The sequence below is a fragment of the Marmota flaviventris genome, chromosome 1 (genome assembly GCF_047511675.1).
Source record: "Marmota flaviventris isolate mMarFla1 chromosome 1, mMarFla1.hap1, whole genome shotgun sequence".
Classification (NCBI taxonomy): Eukaryota; Metazoa; Chordata; class Mammalia; order Rodentia; family Sciuridae; genus Marmota; species Marmota flaviventris.
In genome coordinates, this window is record NC_092498.1 from 116,289,175 (window position 1) to 116,302,605 (window position 13,431).

Consider the following 13,431-nt stretch of genomic DNA (forward strand, 5'->3'; position numbering starts at 1 on the left):
TCTCTCAGCGGCAGCTGCGGCGGCTGAGCGGTAAATCACGGGGCTGGGTGTATTTCTCTGGGGCTGACATCTTCTGATAAATAATGCGGGCTGTGAGTTCAGGCCGTGGCAGGAGACTGCCTTCCACTCTCTTCTGTTTTTAAAGTGACCTTCTTTCTCAGTCAAACTGGAAAGAACCTAGAGGCTCGTCTATGGGGCCCGGCCATGCGCCAGGTGACACAGGGACACACACCTCCCAGTTCTTTGCTCTGCCCCTCCACCGAGTCTCCTAGCAGGGAGGACGCTGGGCTCATTTGGCAAGCTCTGCGCCAACTGAACACGCGAACGCCCTGTGACCTGGAGAACCACTCGCCCAGGTGCCTGGGGACGCGTGTTTCTTGAAGCCTGACAGATTTATAGGAAAGATCTGGAAAGCTCCTGAAAGTAAAATATGAAGACCTACAGTTCAGCAAAGCAGGACCAACCTTGAGATCTTTGGCAGGGATTTAAGTTTCTTTTTTTCTTTTGATTAAACTCAGGGGCACTTGACCACTGAGCCCCATCCCCAGCCCTTTTTATATTTTATTGAGAGACAGGGTCTCACTGAGTTGCTTAGGGCCTCCCTGTGGCTGAGGCTGGCTTTGAACTCACGATCCTTCTGCCTCAGCCTCCCGAGCTGCTGGGATTATGGGCATGTGCCACTTCGCCCGGATTTTGCAGGGATTTAAGAGAATAAGATGGGCTTTAGTGTACTGGTAAGCAAAGATCTCCAAGATACATTGTGAAGGGAAAGAAACACACCATCAGAATTCAGAAATAGTATACATAAAATAGCATCGTATAATTTATGATTTTAAAAGCCAACCGATATGCCCTTTGCTACAAGTGCATATACCTGACATAATTACATAGAGAGAGGTGTGGAAGGGTGTGCTCCAAACAGAAGATGGCTGATCCCTGTGGAAAGGGAGCTAAGATTGGAGAGTTGGCCAAGAGGATTTTAGTCTTCTATTTTAATTTCTTTTTTATTCATAATACTACTGAGTGTGCTGGGAGCAATGATCACCTGCCCAGGCATGAGTGGAACGTAAAATGAATTGTACCTCAACTTCATGTCATGTTATGAATCGGGAAATCATTTCATTTATATGAAGAAAGAAATTAATTCCTTTATCTTGAGATACAGATTTGTAATTATCCTTTCTTTACCTCGTCCAACGCTTTTCTTTTAGAAGAAGAGTGGTAACTCTATTAGTTTTCCTTAAATCCAATATTCTTCTCATTATCATAGTAATGGTATTTATGCTATGATATCATTGAATCCCCCCATCCCTGACCCCAGTGGAGATTTCATTCTAAAGCTCAGACATTTTGAATCTAGCTATAAATATTTCTCTGAAACTGGGCATGATAGGTTTGGATTCAGAACAAAAAAGAGCTGAAATTCTGTACAGTGTGGCCATGTTGGAATCCTGAAATGAGAGCCCACTAGAAATGTATTTGAAGAACTGGGCATGGTAGCCCACCCCTGTATTCCAGCTATTTGGGAGGCTGAAGCAAGAGGATCATGGGTTTGAGGCCAGCCTCAGCAACTTAGTGAGAGTCTGTCTCACATTAAAATAAAAAGGGCTGGGGATGTGGCTCAGTGGTAGAGTACCTGCCTAGCAAGTGTGAGGCCCTGGGTTCAATCCCCAGTAATGCAAAAATTAAAAAATAATACTAATAAAGGAAAAGGAAAGGAAGGAAAAAATTTTGTAGAAAATTTGCTGGTAGCAGGCCCGCCCTGGCCCCTGGGGACTCAACCCCCAGTTCTTTGTTATGCATGTCAATGTGGCCAGCTCACAAGGCCATGACTCGGGCTTGCGGTTCCCTGTTTATCTGCCTGGAGCATATGTGTCTCTCGGGAACATCTTGACCTGTTCGAGCCTCCTGATAGGGGACGGTGACGTGATGGTAACCCAAGGACGCAGTTATTACTCTTCCCTCCTCACTTTTGAGTAATTTCCCGCAGCTGTTAAAAAGATATATAAGGGGAACAAATTTGGCAATAAAGCGCGCACACGCTCCCTCCTGGATGAAGAACCTTGGTGTCCTGTGTATTTTTAACCCCGCCGTCCCTCGCCGGACTCGGCTCCATTGGCCGGACGCGGCAAAAATTCATTTTGATTTTACATATTTTGGGGTCTGGTGAGATCATTCAATACACGCCTATAACACGTAGTGATCAAATCAAGGCAATCAGAATTTCCATTTTTCAACATTTACCTGCACTTTACTTTACGCTCTGGAGGGAGGAAGTCCTCACAAGAGGACTTGTGCAACTTGTGCAACTCACAGAGCTGGGGGTGGAGGCCCTGGGCAGTGATCACTGTCTATTCAGGCGAGACCCGCCCTCTGCAGACCTCAGCTCTCCCATCTCTGTGATGAGCACTTTGGACTAGAGAAGCCCGATGCTTCTTTCCAACTCAGAATGTCTTGAATTCTGGTTTTAATTATAATTCAAAGGAAAGGTTCACAATGATCAGGGCTTCTCGCCATGGGCCCTGGCACACAGTAGGCCCTGGATCAACCTCTTCTGCTGAATGTTGAATGCTAAATAGCATTCCTTAAGCACTTTTAGTAACAGGACAGATTGACCCACACCTCTGCCAGGTGATCAGTCCAACACCTGGATAAACATCAGAGAGCCATGATAGTGGTGCAAATCCAAATACAGGCTTCATCAGGGGTTCAAATCCTAACTCTTCCACTTACTTGCTGTGTGACATTGCGCCAACCATCCACCCTCTCTGAGCCACAATGGCTACGGAGCTATGGCTAAATAAGGTTCCCATTTCTACTCTAGCCTTACTGCTATGATAATCATCCATTCACCAAACCTTTATTGAGCACAGACTGTAAGCCAGCCCTGGGACACTGACATGTCCCCAGGAGAGACAAGGAGTTCCTTCTTACAAGTGTCCAAGTGTCTCGTTTGCCCCCTGACCCTCCGTGGTTCTAGGTGCAGGCAATTTCACTCGCTGGGTCTGCCCCAGGACCTGGAGGGAGAATGCAGGGCAGGGGGAGGAGGCCTGGAGATGGGCTGCTGAGGACCCACCCTCGCTGAGGGGCGGCAGAGGAGCTGGCTCAGACCAATGCAGAGTCAGTTGCTCGGGCCTCCCGGAGTCTCACGATCTTCCTAACAGGTGAGTGATGACATCCACCTCCTGGTGTTGCTCTGAGCATTCAGGAGGTGATCATGCTTCTAAAGCAGCTAATTAGCTGAGCATGTCCTAGGCACCAGGCTCTGGGTACAGAACACCATGAACATCCCCACATTTACCCTGACCACAACCCCGACTGATCCACGAGGAGGCACCAACAGAGAGGTTAAGCAATTTGCCCCAAATCACACAGCTGTGGATCTGCAAATAAAAGATTGGACTCCAGATGCTCTGACTTTAGACGGTGCATGGAAACCACCCCACACCCACTGTCTCTCATGCAAATAGGTGCGTAAGGTGTAAGCCACGGGTTATGGGTCCTTCTTGGGCACCCTACTGTAATATGATTATGAAACTTGCACCTCATGTGACGGAGCATCGGTTTTCTCCTCTGGCCACCCCACTTCTGCCTCTGCTGCCTCATGCACTGTGGGCAGGGGAGACCGAGGTCGAAAGGATGATCAGCAAAATCAGATCATCCCCAGATTCCCCCCTGCTTAAAGGGGTGCACTGACATTTTCTACCTCAAATATTTCCGTCTAGGATTAACCAGATGTGGGCCAGGCATTTGCCATTTGCTGAACATGCCCAAGGGGCAGCGTGAACCCCTGCCCCCTCTTTTGGTCGAGAGAGACCCTGCTTCAGAGCAAATGAGGCTCGAGTCAGAAGGGTGGCCTGGGCCCCCGTTGGCCTCTGACTCTTCCTTCTGTCTATCTCTTGGGCCCTGGGCTAGGGAGACCTGTGCACGTCATCTTAATCATGCATCTGCTTGATCCGTGATTCCTGATTTATGGCCATGAAGCCCTAATTACAAGAGGGTCGCCCTGGAGAGGGAAAACCAGGCAGACTCAGAGAAATGGGGCTGGAAGCCGAGGGAGGGTGGACTTAATTCATTCAAGGAGGGGTGCACCCCGGGGGGCCAGTCTGTCTGGGAGCCCACTCCGGGCCAACCTGTGGGCCCATGAGCATGTTATCGTGGCCAGTGTCAAGAGGACCGGCATGGGTAGCATGAAACCGATATGGCCCTGTCTCCCAATAAAATGAAAAACCATCCAGCTCAACTTTCTCTTTTCTCTTTCTTTCTTCCTTCTTTTATTTATTTATTTTTTTAATTCTCAGTATATTGCCCAGGTTGGTCTCAACTAGACTCAAGAAATCTTCCTGCCTTCAGCCTCCCGGGACTGCAGGTGTGCACCACGGCACCTGGCTGTAGTTTCTTTTCTCTATAGCCACTCCCCCTCACAAACGACAATACAAAACAAAGCACAACGTTTTTTGTTGTTGTTTGGTACTGAGGATTGACTCCAGGGTGCTCAGCCACTGAGCCACATCCCCAGCCCTTTTTAATATTTTATTTAGAGACAGAGTCTTGCTGAGTTGCTAAGCACCTCACTAAGTTGCTGAGGCTGGCCTCAAACTTGCAATCCTCCTGCCTCAACCTCCCAAGCCCCTGGGATTGCAGGCGTGCGCCACTGTGCCTGGCTAAAATGAAACACTTAAGTAACTATTTTTTTTTAACAAAGAAAATTTTAAAACTGTAACTATCTGTAAATGGAAAACTATCACGTCTTAAGTAGAAGTCAACTGTAATAATAACTATTAATATTTTAAAGTTCACACTACTATTTACAATAATCAGAAAACCATGCTTTGGAGAGGTTGGCAACAGATCCTCTTCATTTCGACCCTTTGAGTCAGTGGATATGACCTTAATTCATGGTTGAGAGTAAAGGAAGAGGAGACCCAGAGAGTCACACAGTCAGGAAGGGACAGGGGAATGCCTCAGACTGTTAGGACCAAGGCTGTCCTCGCTGAGGCTGGAAGACCTGAAGGACAACCTTGCAAATGGGATTCGGGGCTGTCAGCCAACCAGCGGCAGCAGGTGACACTCTTACCTGGCATTGAGGGTGTAGCTGCTGACGGCTGACTGTCGAGAGGGGCTCCTCGCGGTGTCTGTGGCCAGGGACAGAGTACAGCTCAGCCAGGACTGCAGACTGCCCTCTGGCTGGGAGCTGATGACGGAGAAGTTGTCTCTACAATCAGAACACAGGACTCTGTGTCACAATGACAACCGTGGAACCCCCAATAACTAGACCTTTGCTCCAAAGCACAAGCCGGGCAGGACCTTGTGCATCGTCCCTCAGGGGTGGGAGTCAGGGCCGTCCCCAGCATACAGATGGGAGTCATGGGGTCTGCAGGGGCCAAATTGGGTCTCAGTCAAGGTCGTCCAGCTAGTTGATGACATCGAGGTCTAAGCCCTGCTCCTTTCATTTCCAATGCCCATGTTACTGACCTCTGCACTCTTCCTTGGGGAGAAACATGCTCCAAAACAGATTTTTTTGGGGTATCAAGGATTGAACTCAAGGGCCCTCAACCACTGAGCCCCACCCCAGCCCTATTTTGCATTTTGTTTAGAGACAGGGTCTCACTGAGTTGCTTAGGGCCTCGCTGTTGCTGAGGCTGGCTTTGAATTCGCGATCCTCCTGCCTCAGCCTCCCAAGCTGCTGGGATGACAGGTGTGGGCCACTGTACTTGACTTGGCATTGAATTTTATACCAAATAAGATGTCCGTGAAATAGAAAATGTGGCAGGTTTAACTCCTTATCTTAACTGGAATGTGGTTGTGAACTGGGGATTTTACTCTGTGCTCTGTGATTCTGAAAACGGCCCAGGGAGAGGTCTATACAGATACTCAATAATTATGTCCTGGTTGGTGAACCAGGAAATTGTGTGTGTGTGCGTGTGTGTGTGCGTGTGTGTGTGCGTGCGCACACGTTGTCATGGACATTCTGTACCAGTCCCCATGGACTCAACATTGACCCTGCCCTCAAGACTCTAGCCAAGCAGAGTGGAAACACATCTCATTAAGTAACTACAGAATAAAGGAGAAATGACCAGAACTGTAGGGAGGGATAGAGAAGAGAGGCTAAGACTGGCTCAGTAGGGAGCCTTGATTTGCTTCTTGGGGACACAAGGAAGGTCCCAAGTGGTGGTAGTGGAGGTCAGGACCTGGCCACACAGAAACTGCAGAAAGACATTTTCAGTGGAAGAAATTTTTGATACACATAGGTATGGGGGTCCTTAAAGGTTGAGGCATGGGTGACATGGAAAGGTAAGGTCAAAATGTGCAGAACACAAACATCCACCCAAAAGTCTGTTCTGGACAATGGGGAGCCACGGAAGGTGCTTGGGGACATGGTGAGATAAGGCACCGGCTGCTCTCGGTCTATATGAAACTGGAGGTTCAGTCACACACCCCCCGTGTTATAGGCGACGACTGTGAAGTCCAGCTTTGGTGATCTCTTTCCAAGCGGGTGGGGCTGTTTCTCAAGTGAACTGCACAGAGACGCCAGGGGCTCACTTCTGTAAGCTGCTCAGCTCTACTTGGGATTCAACTTACATTTCTTTCCTGCCGCCGTTGCTACAATCCACTGCTGTCTGCACACTAGAAAGAAGCACAAGAAAGGGTGTGTTATTCTTGTGTTGCCGGGGCCAGGGAATTGGTTTTTAACAGTAGATGTGCTGGGGGTGGAATCCCACTTCCAAACTTTGTTGCTGTGTGATCTTGGGGAAGCCACTTGCCCTCTCTGAGCCTCTTCCTTTGTGAAATGTAGCTAATAACAGGGCTCTGCCTCCAGAGTTCTGGAGCAAGTAAGTGAAATAGCCCATATAAAGCTCTCAGCGTGGATCCTGGCAAACACACAGTGCTAATTAAATGGTAGCAGCCATCCCCTCTACTTTTTAAAAGTACAACCAGCCCAGCTGTTATTAATAGCATGGTTACTGCAGCAAGCAGGCCATTTGTTCTAGGTTCTTTGTGAGGCCAGCAAATTAGACAGGGGGCAGGACAGCTTCCTGGGGCGCTGTGGGAGGTTCCTGAACCGATTCCCCCGCAGCCCCCGGTGAGGAGACTCCTTCCATTCAGCAGATGCGCTTCCCACAGGGTCTCGCGCCCAGCCCTGGGGTCTCGGTTGTAGAGACAGGAGCTGGGCACCTTTGTCTCGGGTCACCCCAGATCTGTGGGGCCTATTAAGGTCCTGACCGGCCACCCCATCCCTGGGCGCGGGGCTGCCTCCTCTGCTGGGATCTGGGTGCCTCCCTCCTTGGAGGTCCTGGTCATTTCCTCTGAGGGACGCACGCACTGCTTTTTGGTCCCTGCCCTCAAGACCTGGGGCTTCTATTTACATGCCCTGTGCCCTCCGGACTGCAATGTCCCTTCTGGGTCAAGCATGAGTCCTATTCGTCTTGACAGCCCCAGGGCTCAGCCCAGAGCTCGGGCGGACCAGCTGCCGTCAGGAGGGACTCCCAGAGTCCAGCACAAAACGGGGTCAGTGACTACAGCGACGGGCCGAATCCACAGGCGTCCTGTCGTGGGCCCTGGGGACCTTCCTCACAACCCTCCTCGGGAGCCTTTGTCGTCCCACAGCTGGCCGAGGCGCTCTGGGGCTAAGCCCTGGCCACTGGCCACCCTCCCGGAGCGCAGGGCTCAGACCCCACCCCGCGCAGGCTCCTCCCCCGGCGCCGGGGACGCACGTGTGGGCACCGTCCACCCTGCTGCGCGGCCTCCCGGGGTCCCTCATGGTCCCACCCTGCTATGCCAAGCGCCTGCGCTGATCCCCGGAACCTCGTCGGTGGGCTCCCCGTCCCCGTGGCCTCCCCTGGGCCTCAACCAGCGGAGGACCTGGCTGGGGCGGAGGGCAGGCGGAGGAGAGGGCGCGGCGCCTTCCTTCTCGGGGATGGGCTTCCAGGCGTCTCCTGGTGCTGGCGTGTCCTTCCACCCAAGGCCACAGCCCTCCTGCCAGCAGCCCCGTCCCTCGCTGCCCCTTCCCTTCCCCCTTCCCCCTCCTCTCTGCCCACTTCCTTCCCCCTCCCCGCCCCTCCCCCTTCCCTTCCCTTCCCCCTCCCCGCCCCTCCCCCTTCCCTTCCCCCTGGGTCCCTCTCTGGACCCTTCAGCCCTGGTGGCAGTTGCTGCTGACCCCTGGTGCTTCCGGGTCCATCCCCAGGCCTCCCTGGCCACCTCACAGCCTTGCAAACGTCCCCTTAGTAAGTGCTCCTCCTTTGGGATCTGCCTTCTGGTTCCCGGGGACTCTACTACAGGGTCTCGTCTCGGTTCTGGTTTCGGTCTTAACAGGCAGATCTGAGCTGGCCGGGCCAGTGTCCCGCATGGTGAACAAGCAGGAGCAGACTCAACCCATCACCGCGTTGTTCAACTATCGTTAAAAAATAAAACAAAACAGCAAAGCCAGCCAGGGGCGGTGGCCCACGCCTGAAATCCCACTGGGTCGGGAGGCTGAGGCAGGAGGATCCCGAGCTCCAAGCCAGCCTCAGCAACTTAGTGAGGCCCTAAACAACTTAGACGGACCCTGTCTCTAAATCAAATATGAAAAAGGGCTGGGGATGGGGCTCAGTGGCTAAGCACCCCTGGGTACAATCCCCAGTATCCAAAAATCAATCAATCAATCAAAGGCAAAATCTCTAAAGGGTCAATCTTATACAAAAAGAAAAGGTGCTGAGCATCCCACACTCATCCCCTCCTACGCTATGCCTTTGGAAATGAGCCCACCATAAGGACAAGTTCAAGGAGCTGCTGGGGGAGCAGCCTGTCTACCCACATTTCCCGGGGGCCGCGCCCCTCTTCCATCTGCCTGTGAACTTGCATCACTGACTCGGGGCAGAGGCCAAGGGCTGCCAGGTGGTCTGTCTACCCACGCAGAGGGAATGTCGTCCAGAGCCAAGGTGGCGTCCAGCTTGGACCCCACGTGATCCGCCAGGTGAGAAGTCTCCAACCAAACAGAGTCGTGTGTGAAATAAGGAGGCTGCACTGAGCACGGCTGGAGGCTAACTAAGTGAGCCCCTGGGAACGGTGTCCCCATTCCCTGGGTGAGTGAGTAACTGTGGAAGCCACCTGACACCTTCATGGGGAGGTGTGCAGTGGGGGCCTGGGCAGGAGGAAGGGAGGCTGAAGCAGGGGAGGTTTGCTCTGTCTGCTCCTGAGAAGCATTAAAAGGGGTGGGGCAGAAACAGCCACCACGCTGACGTGGGACAAGTCATGGGTCACTGGTCCCAGCAGGTACTGGGCTTTTACCACATGGGGCACAGCAGCGTCCCCAGGTGCTGGGACTCACTACTGGGCCTGAGGGGGCAGGGAGAAGAATCAGGGAGGAGAAATCAGCCCGGGTTTCCTCCCTGTTATAGTCTCATCCTTAGCTGCATCTTAGCCTAGGCTGGAACATTCTGTACGAGTTTGCTTTGGTGTAAAAAGCCAAGTGGTTTCTATTTAAAAGAGGGTGTTAAAGCCAGGCGTGGAGGCTGGCACCCGCCTGTCATCCCAGTGGCTGGGGAGGCTGAGGCAGGAGGATCGAGAGTTCAAAGCCAACCTCAGCAACAGTGAGGCCCTGAGCAGCTCAGTGAGACCCTGTCTCTAAATAAAATACAAAATAGGGCTGGGGACGGGGCTCAGTGGTGGAGTGTCCCTGAGTTCAATCCCTGGTACACCCCCTGCAAAAAAGAGGGTGTTAGAAATCTATCGACCCCTTCATTATGTGAAGAGTCTCTCGGGTACCAGCTCAGTGGGGCAGGTGGAGTCTCCTTGTCTCCCTAAGTCCTAACACAGAGGCGTCCCTTGATTGCTATCTGTCAAGTGGGCAAGCAAGGCCAGAAAGGGCAGCTGACCTGTCTGTGGCACTGACCCATTTGGTGGCACCTGGGACTGGACCCCTCCTCTCCTGACTGGTGAGCAGTGTTTCCTTGTCTCTGAGAGAACATGGCTTTAAAAAAAAATAATAACAAGGTCCTTGGGCCAAGAATTTGTAAACAGAGGACTGACAATCGGCAGCGTAATTGATTAAAGGTCTCCAACATCCTTCCTCGGGGGTGAGCCTTCGCCAGGCACCTGCAGTCTGAATGCAAATGTGGCCTCGGCAGGAGCCCAGGGATCCCTGTCTCCTGGGTGACACACAGGCCAGGGCTGGGCCGAGCACTTAGACCTGGACAAGGGAAAGGAGCAAACAGGGTCTGTTTTACAGGACAGAGGAGCTTCCTCTTAGAAGCTGGGTGACAAGGTCGGCCTGAAAACCCAAGTTGGCTCTCTCATTTCTGTGTCCTTGGTGACAAAGTTCCTGACTCCTCCAGCCCCGGATTCCTCATCTGTCATCTGGCAGTGACAGGAACCTCAGAAAGTCATCGTGGGCACCGGATACGCTGAACAGGTAGCCGAGGACCTGGCACCTGGGAAGGCCACCCGAGAAGTGCCCGTCATTCAGCTTACGGTCCCTCCCTGGGATGCCGCAGCCTGATGCCTGTTGTTCTGCAGCTCCAGCCCTGTGCATCCCATCAGCTGGCGTCTGGCTAGGGACCAGCTCAGAAGGCCAGGTCCCCGGGTGGCAGCGTTTAAACGTGTGTCTCTGCACCAGGGTCCTGCGGGGCTCCCTGGACCAGGTCAGCACCTTCTTAGGTCCACGCACAAGCCTTTCACGCTCTGCCCCGGGCCTGGGCATGCCCACTCTCCTGGGGGGGGGACCAGCAGGAAGAGTTGTCACAAGGGGCCTTCGGCGTTCCCAGGGCCACCCCGCCACGAAGCAGGGGACCGTTCTGTGTGGGTCCATCTGTGAATACGACAACTTAGAAGTGTGTCCCCAGGTGCAGCCACCAGCTCCAGTTAGGCCCAGACCTCTCGACGCGTGCTCCCAATTTTAGCCAGCTTATGAAAGAACGTGTGCTGGGAAAGGTCCAGCTCACTCTCGAGCCGGCAATAGAGGACGCTTTTCCAGAACCTTCATCTCCCGTTGACCCAGCTAGAACTGTGTGCTGTGAGCAGACCCAGAGGTCAGAGGGCACCATGGACCTCTCCGCACCCACCCAACTCCCAGCCGGTGCAACACAGGGCGGCCGCAGACCCTGGGCCAGGGATAGAGGGGGCCAGTGTGCCAGGCAGCACAGTGCCCTCCGTGGATAATGCGCTCGCTCCAGGCCTGGGGGACCCACTTAAAGCACCCCTCCATTAATCTCAGGAGGCTGGAGCCGCAGTCCAAGTCACAACACACCCCCGCTGCAGGCAGTATGAGAGCGCCACCTGGCCTTCCGAGCATGAGGCCACATGTCCAGGCGGGAAGGCCCGCTGCACTCGGGCCCGATTCCCCACACGGCCCTGTGTGACGGTTCCTAATTTGAACAGGTGTCTCAGGGAACCTCACCTGGAGCTGGAGCTACTCTCTGCCCTCGAGTGGGTCTGACTCCCAATGGAGCTCAGTTTGGAGAAGTATCACAAACCCACAAACAGGTCGGACCCAATCCAGACCTGTTACTCCAGGAAAGGACAATTGAAAACCCAGATCATTGGCATGGTGGCCCACGCCTGTCATCCCAGTGGCTCAGGAGGCTGAGGCAGGAGGATCAGGAGTTCCAAGCCAGCCTCAGCCACAGCGAGGCCCTAAGCAGCTCAGGGAGACCCTGTCTCTCAATAAAATGCAAAATAGGGCTGGGGGTGGGGCTCCATGGTCGAGGGCCCTGAGTTCAATCCCCGGTAGGGAGGGGGGACCCAGGTCATTGTGGAGATGCCAAGTGGGGAAGCATCCCGGCTGGCACTGAGGGGCAGAGGCTGGGGCAGCTCTGGACGGTGTATCTACAACCTAGAACCACTCGGACTTCTTTTTGCAGTTGCTGATCTGTGGACTTGGTCTGCGGAGGGAGAGCGTGCATTTGTGAGTGTTGATTCTTTGAAATGTATTGAAACTCCTGCGCAGGCAACTCCCCACCTGGTTTTCCCATTCCTGGGATAGGAGATTTGAAATCGATGCTGGGTTTCACTCTCTAACCCACACTGAGGCCTTGAGCCAGGGTCACGGGCCGCACAAGGACAGTGGGAAATGCTTCCTGAGAACTAGCCTAGGACAGGGCTTGGGACTCCTGCCCTGTTTGGTTTCATGTTTCTGACTTTTTCCTTTTCTTTTGTTTTTTTTTTGTACCAGAGATTGGGCTCAGAATCATTCCGCCACTGAGCCCCGTCCCCAGCCCTATTCTGTATTTTATTTAGAGACAGGGTCTCACTGGGTTGCTTAGGGCCTCGCTGTGGCTGAGGCTGGCTTGGAACTCCTGATCCTCCTGCCTCAGCCTCCTGAGCTGCTTATTCATTCCTATATCCACAGATGGGCACACACACACACACACACACACACACACACACGGAATGCAGGCCCCACAGAGGCAGTTCCGTCCTGAGCCATCAGCTGAGCCACGGCCTGAACGCGAGCTTCTGCCTGGGTTTAGGGAAGCTGCCCGATGCCTCTTCATCTGCAGTAATGATGACAAGAAGCCAGTGGAACAACTCAAGTACCCAGGAGGGCATCTGGCCTGCACTTGGTCAGGATTCATCAAATGAATGAATGAACGTGGCTGGGGCGAGCCTCCCCAGTGCACAAGGTACCCTGCTAAGGAGCTGTATATTTTCACTTCTTGTTACTCATCTGTCTTAAAGATGAAGAGACTGAGGGTCAGAGAGATGGAGTCACGGCCTCCTCAGCTCTTCCCCGCCTCCGACTGCCGCCGTCCTGCACCCTGCCCTGGCATTTCCACGCACAGTGCCTGGTGGGCAGCAGTCCCTCCACACCTTACGGCCCCCTGAGCCCCACATGAGGTCCCTTCCCACTGGAGGGACTGTGTGGAAGTTACAGACCCAGCCAAGGAAGGAAAGTCAGAAGCCCCAAGGGAGGAAGATTTGAGGTCCCAGAGGCAGAAGAGCACGAAAGGCCGACAGGAATCTTGAGTTGAGGCTGCTTCCTGGGTCCCAGAGCTGGAACCCAGAAGAGATGCACCAGAGCGAAGGGTGCACTGGAGGAGAGGCAGGTCTGGGGTCTCTACAGGACGAGGTGAGGGCAGGTCCCCCCAAGGCCTAGAGGCAGACTCTGAAGTGACCCTCACCCTGGGAGAGAAGTCGGCCCCGCTCTCCTTCATGCCCTCTGCCGGGTCCCCACACTGGGCTGCCCCTCTGCCTCTCCCACCGTCTTTCGTCCTCGTCACCTTCAATTGTTACAAAAGCAAACCTCCGCTGTGCATTTGGGAAATGGCTGAGATGTCTCGCACTGGCCAGAGATCCCAGGACCCAGAGCCATTCATTCCCCTTATCATGAATCCAAATGCTCCGGAGTTTCCATTAACGGAACAGCCGCCCGGCGCCCAGCAAGCCCCATGGACAAAGGCCTTGTAATTGCAGAAGTAGGTGGTGGAGGGGGATCCTAAATGGAGTCCTGAGCTG

At 53.4% G+C, this 13,431-nt stretch overlaps 1 protein-coding gene across 1 annotated transcript in view; it reads right to left on the reverse strand.

The window, feature by feature from the left end:
• The window catches only part of Myo18b (myosin XVIIIB), a 201,599-nt gene that overhangs the window by 9,945 nt on the left and 178,223 nt on the right, over positions 1 to 13,431 (reverse strand). The window contains exons 40-41 of the mRNA XM_027955886.2: positions 6,583 to 6,627; positions 5,078 to 5,215 (exon numbers count right to left, since the gene is read on the reverse strand). Of these exons, the coding sequence (XP_027811687.2) occupies positions 5,078 to 5,215; positions 6,583 to 6,627 (183 nt within the window). The remainder of the gene's footprint in view (positions 1 to 5,077; positions 5,216 to 6,582; positions 6,628 to 13,431) is intronic.